Consider the following 23,713-nt stretch of genomic DNA (forward strand, 5'->3'; position numbering starts at 1 on the left):
TTTTTTAAGCCAAAGCCGGGAACAGACTATAAACAGAGAACTGGTCATAAAGGAAAGATTGAGATTTCTCTTCTTTTCAAATCTATTCCTGGCTTTAGCTTTAAAAATCAGTCAGGGTGGGTTCACTCGTAATGGAACTGCAGCGGATTTCATGGTGCGAGTTTGCATCGCTGCTATTCCGCTCCTGTCAGTTTCCCATAGGATTACATACTCGCAGAATAGTCATCCCGCGGCGAGTATATAAATGGTGGCCCTCTTCACCCGGTGCATACATTATCTGGTTGGCGCTTTAGCTTGCTTTGGGGGCTCCTGGACGTTCCGCTCAGCCAGTTAGTGGGTTCGGTGAGGCAGCTTGGTTGTCAGATGAACCCTTTAGAGTTGTAGAGTTTAGTAGGTGATGTCTGTGCTGTTACTGAGCCAAAGAGTTCCCTTCATTTACGCAGTGCTGTCAGGACTTCCATCCTCCGGTCTCTGACCAATCACAGCACAACCTCCTCTCTGCTATAACATGACATAGTGCCATTGAACAGGCTTGCATTGTTTGGGGATAATGACTTATACAGTACATTACAATAGCTGGCATGTGGGGGAATTAGGGTTACTGATACACTAGCTTTGAAAAAAAAAAAAAAAAAAAGGGCAGCACAGGGATACAAGCCCTGTGGCTGAGAGAAGCTGTGACTTTGTATATACAGTGCAGTGGGTAGGTCTTCAGGTAGACAGTCCAGGCTTTCTCCATGTACAAGCCAGCAGATAGCACAGGAGTCACACAGTGACCATTTACCCCACACTATACAAATCAGAGGGAATTTATCATTATATGCCTCAAGAGTGGAGAAAAGTTAGGGAAAGTGTCTAATTCTGGACCCTCCCATAGACTTGTATGGGGGTCTTCTGTGACGGATCTCCGGATGAAAGTAGGACAGGTACTATAATTTCCTGACTTATGGCCTTTGGGACCAGCGAAACTTAAAGCGGGCAAGGAGGGGGCGAAATCCACACAATTTCCCTATTGTGCAATGACCCTATATTTCCTGAACTCACAAGGAAAAATCCTAAAGTTTTCATTGCTCAATACAACCCTAGGGGTCAGGAAAGCTATTTGGATTTCCTGGTAATAATAATAGAAAAAATCCAGGTTTTCCTGATGTGTGGCAGAGGCCTCAGTGTAGCGACAGGCCGAGAGTGGTGGCTGAGATCCTCCCATCGTGTACCAAAATGACACAAGCAAAACAGGGAACCCATTGTCATACTTTATTAGAAAGAACTAATATTTTATAATATATTCTATTTACTTCCTCATTAATAAGGGAAGAGTGAATTTATAGAAATAAAGTGAAGGGCTGAATCAGCCTGCTGCCTTATAAAGGGGTACTCCAACAAGAAATGTTTTCTTTCAAATCAACTGGTGCTACAAAGTGCCAGAGATCTGTAATTTACTGCATTAAAAAAAAAAATATATATCTCCAGTCTTCCAGTACTTCTCAGCTGCTATATGTCCTGCAAGAAGTGGTGTATTCTTTCCAGTGTGGAGAGCTAGAGATGAGCAAATTTACAGTACAAAGTGAATAAGCCGACTGCGGAGCTAACAAAGCAATTTGCTTTGTTTGTACTGTAAATGCGCTCATCTTTACTAGAGAGGTTTTCTTTAGGGATTTGCTGCTGCTCTGGACAGAGGTGGCAGCAGAGACCACTGTCTAAAGAAAATACACCACTTCCTGCAAGACATACTGCAGCTGATAAGTACTGGAGATTTTTTTATATATAAATTACAAATCTCTAGTACGTTCTGTCACCAGTTGATTTGAAAGAAAACCATTTTCGCTGGAGTACCCCTTAAACTCACTGCCGCTCCATCCCGGACACTCAGAAACGTCTCCCAGCTTCCCAGGACAGAATCCAGCTTTTCCCAGCACCTGGGGAGGAGCGGCAGTGGGTTATAAGGCAGCAGCTGATGAGCGGATTGCAGACAAAGCGCTTCACTGTAAATTCGCTCATCTCTAGTAAACCACATGCTCAAAATGTCATTCTGAACCCAAACGCTGATCATTATGGGGTTAATGTGAAAACTTTAAGTACATGCAGGACTTCTCCAGCACAAATGACTTCTCCAAATGTAACTTTTAATAACCCGGGAGGGACTGAGGCCTCGGCCTGCAGAAAATCTGTACATGTGATATAAATTACAATGGATACAAGAACACCCTGGGGTGATGTGTATAGAGCGCTGCCTCTAGTGGTCAGTCACATCTCTGCCTGAAGAAGAGCGACCTTCCCGATCTCCATGTCCAATTTGTAGTCGCAGCAGAAACTCCAGAGGTCACTGGGACGATGCCCTGATGTGCTGGAGGAGCCGCCGTACACAGAGAGGCGTCCGTGCCCCGAGCGCTGTTCTCATCACTGTCCCCAAACTACAGAATTATCTGATTCTTGAAGCTGCGGCCCAGCTCCTTGTGTGGGAGGACGATGGAGTTTAAGATGACGACCTCCGCAGGGATGGAGACGTTACAGCCTGGAAGACAAAACAAAACTTATTACTATCTATACAGAATAACACTCCGCACAATCTATACAAACATTTAAAGGGGTTATCAAAGATTCAAACACAGCTGCTTTATCCAGAAACAGCGCCGCTCCTGGCCTCAGGCTGTATGTGCTTTTGCAGCTCACTTCCACTGAATTAAAGGATTTCTCCAGCAAAAATCTTTTTCTTTCAAATCAACTGGTGTCAGAAAGTTATACAGATTTGTAATTTACTTCTATTTAAAAAGTTCCAGTTTTTCAGTACTTATCAGCTGCTGTATGTCCTGAAGGAAGTGGTATATTCTCTCCAGTCTGACACACTGCTCTCTGCTGCCACCTCTGTCCATGTCAGAAACTGTCCAGAGCAGCAGCAAATCCCCATAGAAAACGCTCTAAACAGTTCCTGACATGGACAGGGGTGGGAGCAGAGAGCACTGTGTCAGACTGGAAAGTATTCACTTTCTGCAGGACATACAGCAGCTGATAATTACTGGAATACTTGAGATTTTTTTAATAAAAGTAAATTACAAATCTCTGGCACCAGTTGATTTTATAGTAAACTACCCCTTTAATGGCCAAATAATGCAGACACCATTGCACGTGAGCGCAGTCTTGTCTGCATGGAGCACAGTGCGTTGTATTGTACCCCTAACTATCAGTTTACCTGGACCCCACTGAGGTTCTCCAGGATTAGGAAAAAACCCCACACCCAGACTGAGGACAGAAGAAGTGCTGTTTCTGGAAGAAAGCAGCCTGTACAAACCCTTCAAGTTATTACAATTTATTTATTTTTTTTACCTAGAATTGTGATGGACGGGGTGAGCTTCCCTTCCCGGAACAAGGTTTCACTGTCTATCTTGGCATGAGGGTCATTAGGATTGGGGTCACTGGGCGTCCCTTCCACCCGGGCCCATCGGCCAATGCTGCTGTCCCAGCCCACTATGGTGTTTAGGACGCAGCTGTGATCCTAGAAGAGAACACAGAAACCGTGTATGAAACAGAGAACAGACACACCAAGAGCCTGGTATTGTGTATGGCCGGGGCTGGGACATTAACGCACCTGTAGTACGGCTCCATGTAAAATGATAGATTCTCGTACCCGGACCCCAGCTCCAATTGTCACCCCCATCCCGATAGAGACATTGGGGCCCAGCTGTCAACAACAGGAATATAGGGACAGAGCATTTTGTCATGAACAGTACAGAAAAACACATACACAAAACCCCTTTAAGTACCTACCACGGCCGTGGGATCTACATTGGCTGTGGGATGGATATACACGTCTCCTGGAGAGGAAGAACCAATGAGGCTTATTACTCATAGAGAACACAGTACACGGTGCCCATACTCAGTAACATGGCTAGGAGTCCATACCCAGTATAATGGGAGCGCCATCCTTATTGTGCGCCAGTCTCTCAGGATGCGTTATATGATACTGGTTCAGATACAGGCGGCTGGCGTATATAGCTGAGCTGGTAACAGAGGATATAACACACGGATGTGAATGACAGGGTAAGGTCCGACATGCTGCCCCTTCTTATAAGAGCCGGCACTCACCCTGCAGACTTAATCTGACTCCAGAAGCAGTCTGTTTCATAGACATAGAGCTGTCCTCGCCCGGCCAGCGCGGTGAAGATATCCTGCTCCAGCCGGATCACCTCTGTCCGCTGCCAGCTCGAGTTCTCCTCGCTGCTACACAAAAGAGCAAAAGATTGTAATGGAAATGTCAAATTAGCTTTATTTGCTGTATTTACGAGCTTGCTGGATCTGACGCCTCACTACTGCCACCTGCTGGTTCACTTTGTACAGAGCATGTGCTGATGTCGTGCATTGTGGGAGAGGTGGTGTACACATGGCACTATACACCAGTAACCCTGCTAGAGTGTTACACTGCATAACAAGGAGCTGGCAGCCACTATACCAAGACCCCAGCCACAATCCCAATCTCTACATAAGGAAAGAGAATTACTTTATGATGTCATGTGCCATAAAAATTTGATGGCTGAGGGTCTGTCAACTGGGACCCCCACTATCCTGAGAGCGCGAGAGGATGGAAAAGTCTTGCTCTATATCTCCTATTCACTATAATGGTGAGGAATCATGCATGCTTGACCCTCTCCTCTAGAATTGGAAGTAATAAACCCCCCTGTACTCACCACTGGCCAGGGTTAAGGGGGTTATTCTGCGCTACAAAAACATGGCCGCTTTCTTTCAGAGACAGCCCCACTCTTGTCTCCAGCTTGGGCAGGGTTTTTGCTGCTCAGTTTCTATTGAAGTGAATGAAGCTTAATTGCAAACCGCACCTGAACTGGAGACAAGAGTCGTGTTGTCTCTGAAAGTAGCCGTGTTTTTGTAGCACTGGATCACCCCTTTAAGCAGTCAGATCCCCCCCTCCATATAGTCTATAACATGAGACCCCAGCCTATAAGCTCTGGCACAAGATGCAACATGTCTGCTACCTCCCACGCTCCTGTGTAACATGAAGGCTATGAAATCTGGGTGACAACCTCTATGGTGGCCGTCTTGGCAGCCCAATAGGATTAAGAAAATGCGGCAAAGCAATATATGAATGATACACCATACGTGCAGGAAAATCCATTGTTATTTGTTGTCCCATAATCAATCCTTACTATATATTATATATATATATATATATATATATATATATATATATATATATATATATATATATATAGTGTCTGATTACAGGGGTCCGGCTCTTGGGACCCTCACCCTTGTTTATATGCATGTGCACAGTCGCTCCATTCCAAGTCTGTGGGACTAGTGGAGACGGAAATATACAGACCTTGATGGAGCAGAAGAGCACACGCCATGATCACTGGGGGTGTCAGCGATCGAATCCCCAACAATCAGATTATCACCTATCGCATTATTGGAAACCCCCTTTAAAGGAGTACTCCAGAGGGGGAAATGGTTGTTAAATCAAGTGGTGAAAGAAAGTTATACAGATTTAGAAGTCAATTCTATTTAAAAATCTCCACTCTTCCAGTACTTATCAGCTGCTGTATGTCCTGCAGGAAGTGGTGTATCCAGTCTGACACAGTGCTCTCTGCTGCCACCTCTGTCCATGTCAGGAACGGTTTTCTATAGGGATTTGCTCCTGCTCTGGGCAGTTTCAGACATGATCAGGTGGCAGCAGAGAGAATACACCACTTCCTGCAGGACATCTAGCAGCTGATAAGTACTAGAAGACTGGAGATTTTTAAATAAAAGTAAATTAAAAATCTGTATAACTTTATGACACTAGTTCATTAAAATAAATAAAAATCCAAAGTACCCCTTTAAGGTCGGAACGTGAAGGACACGAGGAAGACAAGAAGTTGTAGAAATGGTTGTGATGCGTGAACAGATGAGGTGATTGTGCGTTTTAAAGCCGAACATCCAGTGACTGTGGTGCTCATGCCATGTGCCCGTGCCACACACAGCACTCACCTGATGCAGGAGGAACAACTGGCCGCACATGCGGGAGGCACAGGGGACACAGCGGAGGAGAAAAAAGAAGAATGAATGTACATGAGGAGGCGATAAATGAAATAGGAAGAAGAGGGGGTATGGGGGGGGTCCATGCTCTGATGGAGGAGGGGGTGTACAATGATGGACAGGAGGAGGTGACTCACAGCTGCAGGTCCTGCTGATTCTGCTTGAAAACCTCTGCAATGTGCTGGAATATGGAGGGTGAGAAGAGATAGATGCCGCAGTTGATGATATCGCTGACAAATGTGCTGGGCTTCTCCACATAATGCCGGACCTGATGAGGACAGATAACAAGTCACGGATTGTTATAGATTCACTGATCAATTCTGTCTATCTGCAGTCACCACTAGGGGGCAGCACACTGATGTAATATCATAGGGGAAGGGGGGGGGTGTATGCAGTGAGCCGTCCCTAGAGCTACTAGGATTTCCTTCTTGTCCTGGGAGCTCCTTATCTCCCTGGGCTCCTGACTAAAGGGGTAAGTTCAGCAAAAAAAATAATGGAAGTAAATTAAAAATCCGTATAACTTTCTGACATTAAATTGGGGTGAACAAACCCTTTAAATCCAAACAGTTACTTGCTGTGAATCTGGTCAGTTGCCCATTGTCATGATTTAGCCATTCCCATGTTGGTCCTTACCTCCTGGGTATCGGCATTCGCCACAATGCAGCCGTAGTTGAGAGACTGTGTCCTATTCGCCTACAAGATAGGAAACTGTGTGAGTAGACGGCAATAACCATAACTGTAAAACATGACCATTAAAAAAATAAGAATTAACTCCACCCTGGGAATTAACTCCACCCTCGGCAGGTTCGGACCATCCCTACTAGAAATGTCTCTACGACATAAAGAGTTTATTTTAAAGGGGAACTATCAGCAGGTTAGACGAATCTAACCAATAAAACAAGATCATACCAGTTTTTCACTTAAACATAGCTCGAAAAAGAAGCTATCGTGCTTCAAAACGTCGCAGACATGTTCACGTGGATCTTCAGCTAATGCCTATTCGTGAGTGAAGCTGGTAGCTCATTACGAGCATGGACTTTGCATAGCCCAGGTAGGGCAAATGGACTTTGTTTAAAGCGACTCTGTACCCACAATCTGTCCCCCCCCAAACCACTTGTACCTTCGGATAGCTGCTTTTAAGATATGTCCTGTGGTCCGTTCGGCAGATGATGCAGCTATGGTCCTAAAAAACAGCTTTTAGGGTACAAACCCACACACCGTATACACAGCAGATACGCAGCAAATACGCAGCAGATTTGTTGGTACAGATTTGATGCTGTGTTCAGTTATTTAGATCTAATCTGCTGCGTTTTTGCTGCGTGTTTGCTGCGTATTTGCTGCGTATCGAAGCAATAAATACGCTGCATATAAGGTGTGTGGGTTTATACCCTTAAACTGGCAGCCCCATGTCAAAAGGCCGTGGCCATGTGTATGCATTAGGCTGGCACACCCTCTTTGTCCCTCCTCCCCGCCCTCCTCATCATTAGAAATGCTCCTGGCAGATTTTCTACTATTCATCACCTGTGTCAGCAAGGCACATGGGCTGCATCGTTAAGGCACCTGTGCAATGTTCAGACAGGAGAAAATGTTCTAGGGGCATTCCTAATGAAAAGGAGGGTGGGGAAGAGGGACGGAGGGGTGGTGCAAAGTTAGGGCACAGATACTCTAGGCCACGGCCGTTTGGCACAGGCTTTAAAGGGGTATTCCCCCCAAAATTATTTTTGCATGAATACGCTGCCCACCCGTAGCTTTCCATCTTTCCAATATAAAGTTATTATGGATAGTGCACAGTTTTGCTCTTATCCAGCTGCGTTCACCCCCATGGATTGCAGAGAATCATCAGACCTCAGTCCACACCGACACGCTCCCTGCTCCTGGCCCCCACCCTCCGTGTTGGCATCACGTGTCCTCAGCCCCAGTACAGTGAAGTGACTGAGAACACTGATGCGGTGGCTGCTGTTACAGAGGGAGACAGTGATCAGCGCAGCTGTGACTGCATCCCTCCCTAACAGCAGCCACCGGGTCACCCCCAGCCCAGAGCTCACCCCGTGTCCAGAGCCTCCCGACACTGTCCAGCACTCACCCGGAGCACACAACCCCCCCATCATCACCCGTGGCATCCTTCACTTACCCGCGGCCCCCCCCCCCCCCCCCCCCCGGCAATCTCCGACCCCGACTAGCTCCGCCCCCGCAATCGGCGCGTCTAGCTCCGCCCCCCGCAATCGCCCGCGGCAAGCTCCGCTCCCCCCCCCCCCCCCCCCCCGCAATCTCCCGCGGCAAGCTCCGTCCCCCGCAATTGGCCGCGGCATGCTCCGCCCCCCCCCCCCCCGCAATCGCCCGCGGTAAGCTCCCGTCCCCCCCCGCAATTGCAGGCTCCGCCCCCCGAAATCGCGCCGTCACCGCCAACTCAGCTCTGCTACGCCGTCACCCCAAACTCAGCTCTGCTACGTCGTCACCCCAAACTCAGCTATGCTACACCGTCACTTTCAACTCAGCTTTGCTACACAGACACCGCCATCTCAGCTCTGCTACACTGTCATCATCTCCTTCATTGTCTCAGCTCTGCTACTTCACCATCATCAGGCAGAAGCATTGCATGATGGGAAATGTAGTTTCCTATCTTGGATATAGATCGGCTTTTAGAAAAACTTGTAACTCAGGAACGGCAGCAGCTAGAAAGATGGGAGAAGCTCAAAATACTCAGAGGGACTTGGTGAGTAAGGCCAGCTAGGTTTGGGAGCATTTAATTTTTTTAGCTCTTGGGGGGAATACCCCTTTAAGTTTAAAAGTTGTTTTTTAAGACAATAACTGCATCACCTGCGGAACGGACCCCAGGACAGATCATGGATTAAAAGCAGCTATCCGAAGGTACAAGTAGTTTGGGGGGTATTGGGTATGTGTCTTACCTTTCTCCTTAGCGCCGGTACCACGCTGTTAGTCGGTGTAATCTTCAGCCGGGAGCACTGCCCCACCCCCACCCCCACAGCATCATCCGGCCTGCCCGGATGAACTAACATAGCGGGACCGGCGCTGAGGAGGAAGGTAAGAGACACACCCTCCTCAGTGTTCCGGGCACCATAGGGGGCTATCAGCAGGTTAGATTTGCCTCACCTGCTGATAGTTCCCCTTTAAAGTGACATGTTCAGCAGAAGGGCAGTAAATAAGACAAGTCATAAACAAAAACTCTGCAGATCCTGCGTAAGGCTATATACAGTCCCTCCCCCCCACCAATAGCCCAACGTATACACCAGCAATGGGGACCCTTCGGCTGTCCAGGCATGATGGGAATTGTAGTTTTGCAACAGCTGGAGGGCTGTAGGATCCCCATCCCTGGTATACACCATACACAGTTATTACACTACGCATCAGATCCCTATGTGTCTCGCCTTATTCCGTCCCCCTCTGGCACTCGTACCGTGGTTCCCAGCATGATGTACTTATGCGTCTCCTCATTTTGCTTCTGAAACTCCAACATTTCGAGAAGAGGGAACTGGCAGCACACGTCCGCATTCATCACAAAGAACGCCTGCGGCCCCCCGGACAGGATCTGGTCCCGGAAGTGGTAGATGCCCCCGCCAGTGCCCAGGGCTGAGAATTCCTGCAGGTACCTGCCAAGAGGATGGGGGTAGGAGTTCTGTATTACTATACAATGCCAGGATGACGCTTATCTACTCTGGAGAGCAATAGGTTGGAGACTACTGTTTTAAATCAGCATGTTCCAACCTGTAGCCCTCCAGCTGTTAAAAACTACAACCCCCATCATTCTCTGATGATAGGAGTTGTAGTTTTGCAACAACTGGAGGGCCACAGGTTAGGAAACACTAATCTAAATAAATAGTCTCTGATACTAACACTCCAGTCACATCCAGAGCTGCATTCAAAAATCCCTGACTGTCTCTATTAGCTCCAAGGTTGTCAGATCTCAGAGCTCCCTGCTGGTTCAGTGTCTGAAGTAAATCTTTGCTGATCTCAGGTCGCAGGATCCTCGGTTCCCTGTCTGATTGCGCAATGATATCAGCTGGATGAAACATAAGACAGAAGGGAGTGAGGAGGCGTTTCCAGCACACTACTGACCAAGAGGAACCGAGAAGAAGTCTGAATGCAGCTCCGGATGTGATTAGAGTATAAGCTATAAGGAAATGGCTGTAAGATGGTGTTCACATACTCCGAACAGAAGAAATACAAATGCTCTGTCTGGATACAATGACATGACACACTATGATGACCTCTCACCTAATCGCTACTTTAAACTCTTGCTGTGCTGTGACAAGGAATCGGCTGAGGGCCTCATTGGGCTGATAGAATCCGATCAGTAAGATCTCCTTCAGGTTGGGCACCTATGGGACAGACAAAGCATGAATGGTGCTGTATACAGTATGTCACACACACACATATATATATATATATATATATATATATATATATATATATATATATATATATACACACATACATATGGTATTTAGTTTATATTCTAGACACAGAGCCTTAAGTCATTGAGCCATTTAGGTTTCTGGAATTCTTAAAGTGGTATTCCACTCAAACATAACTTTTGTGGTATTCCACTCAAACATAACAATTCCTTCCATACTTGTTATCTTTTCAGTCTCCTTCCCCCAGTTCTGAGCTGTTGCTTTCTGCTGAAGACACAAAAATCAGTGTGCAAGCTTTTCTCTCTATCTCCTCCGCACTCCCTTCTGAGAGGGCTGATGTAAACAAGTCCCTGGCAGGCTTTATCTTAAACATTGTAGCTTCTCTGTAATGCTGGGAGGGTTATTCTGAGGTAAAGTTGCTGATACTGTAGGGAGCAGTGCAGTGATGCTGCACCACAAGACATTCATTCTGCTGATCAGTGAAGGATCCAACCTCACTTATCACGTAACAATGGCTGATTGTGAACGTGAAATCCCGGCCAATGTCTGGAGATCTTACCTTGCTGCAGGCCTCAATATGATGCTGTAACATGGGGACACCGGCAACTGGGAACAGGGGCTTAGGAACCTCAAATGATAGAGGCCGGAACCTGGTACCTATGAAATTACAGAAGAGCACAGAGACCCCCATAAACACACATGTACTGGAGCGGGTGCCCCAAATATTCCTTATCACATTAGGGAGATGGATCAGACTACACTAGGTTTGTAGTCTGTAACCATGGAAACACATAAGTATACAAGCTCCATACACAAAACAGTAGATCCGTAATCAAGATTATGTGCAAAGTAGCTTCTTTTTTATTTCAATGCAAAAATCTACATATCATTAGGCTACGTTCACACTACGTGAAGAGACCGGCCGTTCCGGACAGGTCACCAAACGGACGGTCTCTGCACGGATCATCACGGCCGGTACTGCAGTACCGGTCGGATGATCTTTTGGCCGCAAGGTTCTGATGCGGGCGCATCCGTGCGCGCCCGCATCAGAACCTCCCACAGCACACTATGAAGCAAGGAGCTGCGCGCTTCATTGTGTGAACTGGCAGGTCTTTCTGCGGCCACAGAAAACTGACATGTCAGTTATTTGCGGCCCCGTACAGGATGCCGGCCGGAGCGTATACGATGTGTATACCCTCCGTCCGGGATCCCATAGAAGATAGGCTAGGTTACACACCGTACAAAGTACGGCCGTTGTTGCCGATGGCAACAACAGCCATACTTTTACGTAGTGTGGACATAGCCTTAAAGTGTATCTACACCTCTAAACAACTCATAGCAAAGTAAATGATGGAACAAAGCACTCAGCCATGCGCTTCTCTCCCTGTGCTCTAAAGCAGTGGAGGTCTCAGCAGCTGGACCCCTCCGATCACAACTTCTGATATGTCTCTATGAGGTCAGAGGTTGTATAGAGGTTCATGTGCACCATGAACCTTCCGTATTAGATCTATATGTAATACTTACCCTTCTGTGGGCCCCCGATGAGGATGACGGCTTTCAACATTTCTGCAGGGTCTAAAATAAAAACAATAAAGACGAATATAAAAAAACAATAAAGAGCCAAGACTCCTATATATTCTATATAGCTGCAGCTCGCCCACTACAACTCCCAGCAAGCCCCAACATCGCTCTAACACATCCTTTCTCTTAATAACTAGTGATTTCCATAAGTTTTGCTTGCTGTCAATGGATGGAAACATTTTTTGTTTCAGTTTAAGGCTTAAAGGGATTCCTTAAAGGGATTGTCTAACCAAGAAGACCTGCGGATAGCGGATAACAGTTATCTCAAGAACAAGAATCCCCGGTCCCCCCAAACCCTCTGTGTAAGGATCAGGTGTAAAGCATAAAGTACAAGTGCTTCCATTCACTGACAGCCAGCAGGATATAGAGATGCCTTCCATTAATACAAGGACTATAAGGCACAGCGCAGCCTACAACTGCTGAGGGTTGTAGTCCCGGCTGCTACAGAGAACCTGATATAGGCTGTAAGCCCTCACAATGGCAGGACATGCTGGGAGTTGTAGTCCCCCTACAGCAGACAGTATAACACACCTGCTCGGCGCTGTGATATTATACTTACTACACTCACAATAAGGTAAAGAAGACGAATAAACCGCAGATACCTGCTCTCCTGTCTACACTTCCGCGTCAGTGGCTCTATGGCACGTCAGCCGGGAGGAGGATGCCGGGATTTGTAGTTTGCGGGGTTATCGTCCTTCCCATTGGATGGAGGGGAGCACGTGATGACTTACGTAGAAGAGGTGCGTGGTCTCCAGGGTAACAGAGAACACCTAGCCTGACGGGTCAGTGACGTGACGTAACGTAAACCGTGAGTAAAATAAATATTAGTCACGTGATCCGCGCTTTAACCCCTTAGATCGAGGTCTATAAATCATAATGAGAGTTTGATAATTAAACTGAAACCATGAAAGAAGAACTTTGTACATTTGTTGAGGCGTCATACCCTGGTGTTACCCCACTTGTGACCCTACAACTGTGGCAGAACTACAACTCCCAGCATGCCCTGAAAGCCTTTGGAGCAAGGGTTGGGAACCCAGGTTCTCCAGCTGTTGCAAAACTACAACTCCCATCATGCCTGGACAGTCTCTGTCCATACATAATGGGAGTTGTAGTTTTGCAGCAGCTGGAGAGCCAGGGTTGGTGACTATTGCTTTAGACCAGTGCTCTCCAGCTGCTGTGGCTGAGAGGGACATGATGGGGGTTATACTGTCTATTATTGAAAAGAAGAAGAAATCTTCATAGTGGACGGGCCAGATGGAGAAGAATGGAATAGTGAGCAACTCCAATGAGAGAAGATGCCCCCTCTGAGTCACTGGATGTAACTGCACTGTAATCACTTACATGGTGTGCACCTGTGTCTACCTCTATATGGGTCGGTGTACAGTGGATGTTATTTAGTAATGGTATGACGGTATTAGTCATTAAGTGGTGGTAATGTTGGTGGCCATATAGGGTGTGGTCATGGGGGTGTGGCCATGGGTGTGGTCATGGGGGCGTGACAAATTCCTTGAATGTCCCTCTTTGCTAGGAGGTATGTACAACGTATAGAAGGGGGAGGGTGATATGTGTGCCGTACTTAGTGATTGGTCGGGGTCAAAACTGATCAAAACTTTTAATATGTCTTTACAAAAGTTTTTTTTACTAATCCCAATGATGCAGTTTTCTTCGTCTGAGTGCTGTACTATCTGCACCAGCCTCATTGGCAGTGAATAGGGTGGCGGTGGAGCGTGTGCACTACAGCTTTATGTATTTGTGTGATGGCTTCTGTATACATCATACATCAGTAATCAGGTGTCCTATATCACACAGGTCCAGGAGGACTCTTGACTTGTTGTCCCCTCTCGGACGGCGCGGTGAGGACAGCACGGTGAGGACGGCGCGGTGAGGACGGCGCAGTGAGCGCTGTGTAATACTAGAACCAGATTTCATTAGTTTACTCTCAGCAATAAACAGCTGTCACCGGGGCGGGAGGCTGCAGGCAGTAACACCTCCTCATATGGACATGGCAGATAGATATATATATATATAGCGTCTGACTCAGGCCGGAGACATGGAGGGTGTCAGGGTGGGGGTGATAGAGCCCTCAGCGCTTCTTCATTCCATTCACAATGTCACCATTTACTGACACGTCATCCTGACAACCACAAATCCCCAGTAATGGAGGACCACACCCCCCGCCCCTCAGCTTCTATTTCATACATTCTGTTTTTAGACAAGTTGTGTGACAAGATTTTTTTGAACAATGAATAACTGGGCCCCTGTGTCACCGCACATTGTATATAGTAATATTTCCTGTGTACGGATAGTGGTTTTGCTAATGATGATACATAGAGGTTAATATTTAAAAGAATACTCTGGAGAAAATCTTTTTCTTAAAAATCTCCAGTCTTCCAGTACTTATCAGCTGCTGTATGTCCTACAGGAAGTGGTGTATTTTCTCCAGTCTGACACAGTGCTCTCTGCTGCCACCTCTGTCCATGTCAGGAACTGTCCAGAACAGCAGCAAATCCCCATAGAAAACCTCTTTGGTTTCTCTGCTCTGAGCAGAGAGCACTGTGTCACACTGGAAAGAATCTACCACTTCCTGCAGGACATACAGCAGCTTATAAGTACTGGAAGACTGGAGATTTTTTTAATAGTAGTAAATTACAAATCTATATTTCCTTCTGAAACCAGTTGATTTGAAAGAAAAAGATTTTCGCCGGAGTAACCCTTTAAAGCGACTCTGTACCCACAATCTGACCCTCCCAAACCACTTGTACCTTCGGATAGCTGCTTTTAATCCAAGATCTGTCCTGGGGTCCATGCAGTTATTGTCCTAAAAAACAACTTTTAAACTTGCAGCCCCATGCCAAACGGGAGTATCTGTGCCCTAACTTTGCACCACCCCTCCGTCCCTCCTCCCCACCCTCCTCATCATTAGGAATGCCACTGGAACATTTACTCCTGTCTGAACATTGCACAGCTGCTTAATGATCCAGCCAGTTTAAAAGTTGTTTTTTAGGACAATAACTGCATTACCTGCGGAACGGACCCCAGGACAGATCTTGGATTAAAAGGTACATGTGGTTTGGGGGGGTCAGATTGTGGGTACAGAGTCGCTTTAAGATCTTGTGGTTTAGTAGGTGTTGCAAAAAAAAAAGTTATAAAATCAACAGGGATCACAAGCAGTTTTGCAATATACTGTCAAATTTTTTTTCTATGTTTTTTTCTATGTTTAAATCATTGTTATACATATGGTCATGAGGTGTCTCCCCTCCTGGGCTCCATGCTCCCTCTGTGCCGATATTTGGTCTTTTCGCTGTTCAAAAAAAAGGGAAAGGTCCTTTACGCTCTCACAGACATGACTTGGTGTTGATTGACAGCCATTCCTGAGCAGGACAAGACTTCACTGCACATGTGTACAGCTGCTGCACATCCACATTCAGTAGCAGAGAATCCTGGGGTGTTTGCATTGTACGGTCAGCTCTCCTGGCACCAAAACCTCTGTAACCACACAGTGACATTATACTGAGTGAATTGTTACATAACAAAGAGCATTGTCTCCTGGTAAGCTGATAATAGAGCTGATAATAGAATTTAGGCGCTATCCAACCTGCATGATGGACAGGTGTCTTTCCTTGTGTGAGCACACAAAGTACTGGGACTTCCTGTGTTTGGTCTTTTTTTAAACAGACAGCAGGGAGGAAACATGGAGCACAGTGTGACATGAAGGGAGACACCTAGTGGCCAAATGTATAACGCTGATTTACACATAGAAAACCTAAGAAAAATTTTATAGAGAATGTGTAAAACTGCTTGCCATCACAACTCCTGTTTATTTTTGGTAAGCTTTAACACTCAGGCACTATTAACATGATGGAAATGGGTGCTGGTTTTGGCATCCTTAGCTATTGTACTGGGAAGCCATTCGAACTGGGCAGCAGGTCATCCAAACACACTGCATTCTCTATGGTGAACATTACTCGTGGCTTCCGTGGCTCCCATAAAGAATGAATAGTGGCCCCTATTCTTGAGATTCAATCCTGTGCATGGGGGATGACGTCTTAAGATAGGAAGACCATTTTAAAGCAAAAGTAATGAGCTGTCAATCACTGAATAGATCCGCCCATAATAGAGTTCTGTTTTCCTCTAGTTCCTGTTGATGGATCTTGGGGGGGGAGGCAGTTTAGAATATTTCTTTTCTAAGCAAAGAAAGGACAGAGAGACAGGAGCTTCACCAGCACAGATCACACGCGGGGTCCCGTGCAACCTCATTTATTTTATCTTCTCAACTTCTCCACACAGAAGAAAAAAAAAACATGGGGGGGGGGGGGGAAGGGGGACATTACAAACCCAGGAAAGCAACACAAATTCTATTAAATAAAAGGAAACATCATGAATAAATAAGAAGCTCGGGAGCAGCATGGGTGGGGGAGGGAGGAGGGTGCAGCGCAGACGCCCACCCACCCGCAACAAATGTACAATCCGCCATGTTTCATTAGCGCAGCCCCTCCACCCTCTCCTGGATTCGTCCTTCTGAGAACATGTCACTGTCCACCTGATTGTCTGGGACGGTCACCCGTGAGTCCTCTCGACCACCCCACATACATGTGTCACTCATGTGCATGTGACTCCGCACGCCTTGTGCAGCTGACATTCATCCCTGTCCGTGTAAGCGGCGGGTTAAGAGATAACTGAGAGTAAGGCCTGGAGCAGAGATATCCCATATATCTGGCAGCTTAAAGGAGAACTCCACCCACAACGCTAATACGCGGTGTACTCACTGTTACTACAAGGTTGGCTATCTCCGTGACCCGTGAACAGATATGGTGTCAGCAACCAGCTTATGTCATTTCTCCTTTCTCGACATAACGGTTGTATGGTAGATAGAACTCATGGGAATAATCTGGAAAAGACCCAACCAAGTTTTCCATACTGACTATACAAGGGAACGTAAAAAATCTTGATAATTCCATGTACTAAACCAAGACCTAAGGCCTAAGAGTGGTTGTGAGCCGTATAGTTTCCTGTTTAGTTTAGATCTCCCTCTCATACATGTAGACATCCCAATGTCACCAGTTCACTCCATAAAACCAGTAACCCCTCCCAGTTCCCTATTTGCTCAGGTCTCTTCCATGTGGGCCCCGTCCGCTCCTATTTCTCGGCTCTTCCTATCTCTTTGTAAACAAGTATCACGGGGATACGGCTACCTATGGCTATGAGATTAATAAATACTACACTACCCCCTTCATAGAAATCTCTGGTTACCCTCATCTAAATAAATTAATTTAAAAAAAAACTATATAGAATTATTCACGGCCCCTCTGAATTGTTAAGACCACTTGATTCAACCAGGGATTTCCTGGGAAGATCTGCGTAAACGAAGCGTTGTCCAAGACGATCCAGGTGAATTTCCAGCAGAAAGCTTGGTGCCTAAGGTCTCACTGAGGTTCAGAGTGGCAGCCGGAGCTGGTACCAGCTGAGGAGGTGCCGTGGTTGTGGAAGCGGGGGGGTCTCTTACATGCATCATGCACCCCCACTTCTTTCCTCATCTCTGTCCCCCAGTCTCACTGGACTGTTCGACTTCTGTTATTGAGGTATGTTGACCAGCAGTGCTCCAGGACCCCCCTTGTCCTGGGTGGTCTGGGGTCCTCTCTATGTACACTCAGGGTATTTACTGTATGTGATTTGTCTCTGACCCGACCTGCCTCCCTGGGACTGCTGGCGTCCCACATCGTCCAGTGGAATGCACCGCCGGCTCCGTGGCCACCTTATTTACCGCCAAAGTCCTTCCTCCGTGGTCACTGGGTGACAGGGGCTGTGGGCTGTGCACCATGGTAGGAGCGGAGCAGGACTTTATGCTTGGTAGCAGTGTCCGAGCGTCTTCTCTGCTGCTCCACCAAGAACTCCTTCAGACGGTTGGTTGTAAAAGTGAGAGTCTGTCGCCGGAGCTTCATTAGATAAGCGTCCTGAAGCCAAGGGTTAGAGAAGCACTCCTGTATGGAGGGACGGCTCCTGTGAACGGAAGAATAGAGGATATATAGTATAGATGAAGTGTGGTGTAGTATATAGAGGAGGTGGTGTCCTGTGTGGTGTAGTATATAGAGGAGGAGGTGCCCTGTGTGGTGTAGTATATAGAGGAGGTGGTGTCCTGTGTGGTGTAGTATATAGAGGATGTGTCCTGTGTGGTGTAGTATATAGAGGTGGTGTCCTGTGTGGTGTAGTATATAGAGGAGGTGGTGTCCTGTGTGGTGTAGTATATAGAGGATGTGTCCTGTGTGGTGTAGTATATAGAGGAGGTGTCCTGTGTGGTGTAGTGTATAGAGGTGGTGTCCTGTGTGGTGTATTATATATAGGAGGTGTCCTGTGTGGTGTAGTATATAGAGGAGGTGGTGTCCTGTGTGGTGTAGTATATAGAGGAGGATGTGTCCTGTGTGGTGTAGTATATAGAGGAGGTGGTGTCCTGTGTGGTGTAGTATATAGAGGAGGTGGTGTCCTGTGTGGTGTAGTATATAGAGGAGGATGTGTCCTGTGTGGTGTAGTATATAGAGGAGGTGGTGTCCTGTGTGGTGTAGTATATAGAGGAGGTGTCCTGTGTGGTGTAGTATATAGAGGAGGTGGTGTCCTGTGTGGTGTAGTATAGAGGAGGTGGTGTCCTGTGTGGTGTAGTATATAGAGGAGGTGTCCTGTGTGCTGTAGTATATAGAGGAGGTGTCCTGTGTGCTGTAGTATATAGAGGAGGAGGTGTCCTGTGTGGTGTAGTGTATAGAGGTGGTGTCCTGTTTGGTGTAGTATATAGAGGATGTGTGGTGTCCTGTGTGGTGTAGTATATAGAGGAGGATGTGTCCTGTGTGGTGTAGTATATAGAGGATGTGGTATCCTGTGTGGTGTAGTATATAGAGGAGGTGTCCTGTGTGGTGTAGTATATAGAGGAGGAGGTGTCCTGTGTGGTGTAGTATATAGAGGAGGGTGTGTCCCGTGTGGTGTAGTATATAGAGGATGTGTGGTGTCCTGTGTGGTGTAGTATATAGAGGAGGATGTGTCCTGTGTGGTGTAGTATATAGAGGAGGTGGTGTCCTGTGTGGTGTAGTATATAGAGGAGGTGTCCTGTGTGCTGTAGTATACAGAGGAGGTGTCCTGTGTGCTGTAGTATATAGAGGAGGAGGTGTCCTGTGTGGTGTAGTGTATAGAGGTGGTGTCCTGTTTGGTGTAGTATATAGAGGATGTGTGGTGTCCTGTGTGGTGTAGTATATAGAGGATGTATTCTGTGTGGTGTAGTATATAGAGGATGATGTGTCCTGTGTGGTGTAGTATATAGAGGAGGTGTCCTGTGTGGTGTAGTATATAGAGGATGTGTGGTGCAGTATATAGGAGTAGTCGGCACTCACCAGGGATATATAGACAGCAGCTTTCGTATAAAGAGGGACGCGCTCTGGGATACATTTGAGTACAACTTGAAGATGTCAAACCGGCCTGATAGGATCTTATTCTCTGTTTCCACTGGATCCGCTTCAAAGAAGGGAGATCGGCCGCTCAGCCTGCGGTATAAGAAAACTCATTGGTTTCCACCCAATAAGTAAGAAATAACTGTACACTACCATAGTCATTCCACGGTCATACAATATTCTGTTTTAGGCCACGTTCACACAACGTATAATTTAATTAAGCAATGGTCGTTATTTAATCACCGTGGCCGATCAATTTACTCACTATGAAATCCCAGCCAGAGTGTACACACTCTGTATACACTCCAGCTGGGATTCCATGTGGCCGCACAGAAAACTGACATGTCTGTTTTTTTGTGCGGCCGCTATTCATTGAACAGCAGCCGCATGAAACGGACAGTGTAGACAATGTAAAGTGCGGCTCCGGCCGTACTTTACATTTGTCTGCTATGGGTCATTGGAATGCAGACACACCCGAATGCGCCCGCATTCCAAATATAAAGAAATTAACCTTGTGTGAACCTGGCCTTTTACTTCAGAGCTGCGCTCACTATTCTGCTGGGTGTAGCACACAGCCGTTCTTCGTATTTGTTACTCACATGAGATAGGTCAGTACTCCTAATCCCCACACATCCGCAGCTGGACCCACCGGGTCTCCCTTTAACATCTCTGGAGCTGTAAGAGAAGAAGGAGGAGATGAGGGTTAGGAGGAATCACGCCTGCACATATACCATTCAGGGCCGTAGAAAGCTGGGTTATGGGACTGCACTGCATCTACAATACTATTATAAGCAGTGCTGCAGTCTATAGGGGTCGTGATCTATATGGTTACCCACTGGTTTAAGGGGTCTTACGTACACATGTATTCCAGGGTCCCCACACGCTTTCCTAGTGCACGAAGGACAAGGGGGCTAAACGTCTGAGCGCTGCCGAAATCAATGATCTTAACGGTGTTCATATAGGACACCATGATGTTCTCCGGCTTAATGTCCAGATGAAGGATCTTCTGTTCATGGAGGTACTCAAGACCCTGCAGGATCTGTAGGAGGTAATTGACCACGTCGTCCTCAGAGTAGCGGAACCTGCAGACACCAAAAAAGGGAAGGTGCAAAATGTGGTAACTGTGTGATGGCGGGGGGTGACCCCTATGGGACATCCCTCTCCTCCAGGAGTCCGACATAGTGCTACGGCCATTAGGCTGCTGCCCTGTTCTACTACTCAGCACTTCCTGATCTCAGTCTCCAGTGGGCAGTCAGTGGCTGAGGCGGGTCACTGCTGTGGCCCATGATTGGCTGAGCAGGTTGAGATCAGGAAGTGCTAAGTAGTGGATGGTGGGAGATCAGGGCAGATGACTACAGTTTCTTTTTTATCATTTAGCTCAGCCTGGCAAGATTTGGTCAAAAGAAATTAGTCCCTGGGCAACCACTTTAAAGAAGCACTCTGGAATTTTTTATTTGTTGCCCTGCTGCGCGCTGGCGCATATTCTCACCAGCGATGTTCAGTATCCTGCGGCGCCGTTCAAATCCTGTGTGCGTTTACGTCACCGCTCTTCTGAGCCCTCTTCTGTCTCCATGTCAATTGAAGGCCAGAAGTCACGCTCTCCCATAGAGAATGCATTGAAGAGCATGACTTCTGGCCTTCAATCGACATGAAGATAAAAGAGGGGTCAGAAGAGCGGTGACATGTGAACGCGCAGGACCGCAGGACCGTAACAAAGCCGTGCCGCGGGACACTGATCATTGCTGGTAGCTCCTCAGTCTGTGATATAGTATAAGAGCAGGCGGTAATTATCTATACAGAACATGGCGTCACCCCTGACCCCCCCCTCCTACCTCTCTACCAGGCAGTAGAGGATTTCCCTCCCGGAGCACTGCTCGGAGATCAGCACCAGGTAGCGGGGTGTTATGTAGGCCTCATGCAGGCTCAGGATCCGCTGATGGTGAAGACACTTCAGAACCTCGTATTCTTGCAGGACGCTTTGCTTATTCTCCTGCTCGTAGGGAACAATCTTCGCCATGAAGTGCTTCCCTGTGGCGTTCTCCTTACATTCCCGGATCACCCCAAAACGTCCCCTGCAGAGGATGAATCCATAAAATGACTGATCTCTTAAAGGGGTTATCCAGAATTAGAAAAACACAGGTACTTTCTTGCAAAAAAAAAAAAAAACGTCACCCCTGCCCTCAGGTTTTGTGTGGTAATACTCCATTCACTTTAATGGAACATCAAATCGACTGGAGCCAGAAAGTGCCAGAGATTTGTAATTTACTTCTATTAAAAAATCTCCAGTCTTCCAGTACTTATCAGCCGCTGTATGTCCTGCAGGATGTGGCGTATGACACAGTGCTCTCTGCTGCCACCTCTGTCCATGTCAGGAACTGTCCAGAGCAGGAGCAAATCTCCACAGAAAACCTCTCCTGCTCTCCAGACTGGAAAGAATACACCACTTCCTGCAGGACATACAGCAGCTGATAAGTACTGGAAGAATTTAGATATTTTGAATAGAAGTAAATTACAAATCTCTGGCACTTTCTGGCACCAGTTGATTTGAAGGAATTTTTATTCTCACAGCTGAAAGTTGTATCCAGCCTAAACAATGCTCTGTGAGATTTTACTATGCTAAACTGGGTGTAACAATATTGTCAGTCCACTCACCTTGCCTTCTCATCCAGAAAGGTATAAGGCTTCTGTGGTACCCCCTGTCGGAGAGCGCTTTCTCGTCCGGATGGCGTGTATCTACCGTCCTTACTGGGAGTCACGCTCTTCACTAGGATGCGTGTAGGGACCGTCTGGGCGACCGGAGCAGCAGGCAGTGGAGCGGGCGTCTCCGTGGCTGGTGATGCCGGTGTTGGCATAGATATGAAGGAGGTGACCATGTATGTTGGAGAGGCCGGGGTTGATGGCTTATACACTGGGCTGGTCGGAGGAGATGGGAATGAAGGTTTGACGCTGGACGTAGGACTTAGCGGCGAGGGAAGAGTCGAAGATTTAAAGGGGGGAATGTGCAGCATAATTGGAACTGAAGGACTGGTAGGCACTGGTTTTGGAGCCACCGGTGGGGGAACCTTGGACTCTACAGATACTGGGCTAGGTGCTGGTTCTTCAGGCAATGGAGACTTTGTCATTTGGGGGATGGGGAAAGGTTTAACTGGGGCTACATAGGTCACTGAGGGCGTATTCTGGAGGCCTGTTGGAGACTTCACCTCCTGCACTGGTTTAACTGGGACAGTTTTAGCTACTGGTTCTGGAGTTGGCTTCACCTGCTGGACCGGAGGTGCTGGTGGAACTCGTAAATGGGACACGGCTTGTCTTGGGGTCACTGACACCGTGACTGCGGACACATGGGACGTCACCACCGCCCCTGCTGCTGCAGGTTCAGGGGACTGGGGTTTGTTGTTGGAAATTACTTGGCTTTGGGGCTCTACTTTAGCGGTGGCTTGAGGTACGGCCCGGTGTACTGTGGGCGGCGTTGGAAGTCCTCTCTGACGTCTTGGAGGAGTTGGAGGAGGAGCTCCTTTGGTATCGGGTTGTACTGGAGCTCCTGCAGCGGGGACGTTTGTAGGAGGTGAGGTAACGGCAAGAGGAGACCCAACCGAGGGCGGCAGCTTGGAAGTAGTGACAACTGGTGGTGCAGACGTGACCCGGGGGGAAACTGGTCCAAAAGTGGATACTGAGGGGCCTACTGGTCGGGCCTTCTGGGCAGGATGAGCCAAGGCCGGTGATGGTTTTCCATCTACAAAAAGAAGAATAAAAATATAATGAGTCCACTGGTGTCACATGGGGTCATGACCCACAAATGAGGCCAAAACAGACACAGGGTGAGTGGACTCCAGACTGATACATTGTACATAGCTAGTCCTGATCTCAGCTGTATCCAGTGTAGACAATGCTCTGTGAGCTCCAGACTGATACATTGTACATAGCTAGTCCTGATCTCAGCTGTATCCAGTGTAGACAATGCTCTGTGAGCTCCAGACTGATACATTGTACATAGCTAGTCCTGATCTCAGCTGTATCCAGTGTAGACAATGCTCTGTGAGCTCCAGACTGATACATTGTACATAGCTTGTCCTGCTCTCAGCTGTATCCAGTGTAGACAATGCTCTGTGAGCTCCAGACTGATACATTGTACATAGCTAGTCCTGCTCTCAGCTGTATACAGTGTAGACAATGCTCTGTGAGCTCCAGACTGATACATTGTACATAGCGAGTCCTGCTCTCAGCTGTATCCAGTGTAGATAATGCTCTGTGAGCTCTACAGCCTGGACCCCAGACTGATACATTGTACATAGCTAGTCCTGCTCTCAGCTG

The 23,713-nt window shown here is 47.3% G+C and overlaps 2 protein-coding genes across 10 annotated transcripts in view; both read right to left on the bottom strand.

Annotated features, from left to right (window-relative positions):
• Positions 1–1,239: 1,239 nt before the first annotated feature.
• GMPPA (GDP-mannose pyrophosphorylase A) lies at positions 1,240–15,447 on the bottom strand. 6 transcript variants are annotated; one of them, XM_069982543.1, is made up of 14 exons: positions 15,444–15,447; positions 11,922–11,974; positions 10,957–11,054; positions 10,258–10,361; positions 9,440–9,632; positions 6,658–6,717; positions 6,162–6,292; positions 5,977–5,994; positions 4,081–4,215; positions 3,898–3,995; positions 3,763–3,809; positions 3,584–3,676; positions 3,322–3,490; positions 1,240–2,512 (listed from the first exon to the last, which is right to left on the bottom strand). In XM_069982543.1, the coding sequence occupies exons 2-14, from the start codon at positions 11,959–11,961 to the stop codon at positions 2,412–2,414; spliced, it is 1,287 nt and encodes a 428-aa protein (XP_069838644.1). In that variant the 5' UTR covers positions 11,962–11,974; positions 15,444–15,447; the 3' UTR covers positions 1,240–2,411. The 6 variants fall into 6 exon arrangements, with proteins under 6 accessions (XP_069838644.1, XP_069838645.1, XP_069838642.1 ...); XM_069982544.1 differs by lacking the exon at positions 15,444–15,447 and adding an exon at positions 12,581–12,707 and having other exon boundaries at positions 4,081–4,212; positions 11,922–11,972; XM_069982541.1 differs by lacking the exon at positions 15,444–15,447 and adding an exon at positions 12,581–12,707 and having other exon boundaries at positions 11,922–11,972.
• A 753-nt stretch (positions 15,448–16,200) lies between these two features.
• SPEG (striated muscle enriched protein kinase) overlaps positions 16,201–23,713 on the bottom strand; it is a 153,147-nt gene continuing 145,634 nt past the window's right edge. For all 4 annotated transcript variants that reach the window (XM_069982548.1, XM_069982547.1, XM_069982550.1 and 1 more), the window contains 6 exons: positions 22,058–23,135; positions 21,238–21,477; positions 20,264–20,487; positions 20,005–20,080; positions 19,349–19,498; positions 16,201–17,975 (listed from right to left, as the gene is read on the bottom strand). In XM_069982548.1, the coding sequence (XP_069838649.1) occupies positions 17,762–17,975; positions 19,349–19,498; positions 20,005–20,080; positions 20,264–20,487; positions 21,238–21,477; positions 22,058–23,135 (1,982 nt within the window). In that variant the 3' untranslated portion in view covers positions 16,201–17,761. The remainder of the gene's footprint in view (positions 17,976–19,348; positions 19,499–20,004; positions 20,081–20,263; positions 20,488–21,237; positions 21,478–22,057; positions 23,136–23,713) is intronic.

The sequence above is a fragment of the Dendropsophus ebraccatus genome, chromosome 9, assembly GCF_027789765.1.
Source record: "Dendropsophus ebraccatus isolate aDenEbr1 chromosome 9, aDenEbr1.pat, whole genome shotgun sequence".
In the NCBI taxonomy this organism is placed as follows: domain Eukaryota; kingdom Metazoa; phylum Chordata; class Amphibia; order Anura; family Hylidae; genus Dendropsophus; species Dendropsophus ebraccatus.

What these genes read in the sequence shown, in the direction of transcription:
- GMPPA (XM_069982543.1), bottom strand. Translation starts at nt 11,961, where the DNA reads ATGTTGAAAGCCGTCATCCTCATCGGGGGCCCACAGAAGG. An exon ending in TGGCGCTCCCATTATACTGG is followed by an intron (nt 3,810 to 3,897) that starts GTATGGACTCCT and finishes CTTCCTCTCCAG; the next exon opens with GAGACGTGTATATCCATCCC. An exon ending in CCCGTCCATCACAATTCTAG is followed by an intron (nt 2,513 to 3,321) that starts GTAAAAAAAATA and finishes TTTGTCTTCCAG; the next exon opens with GCTGTAACGTCTCCATCCCT.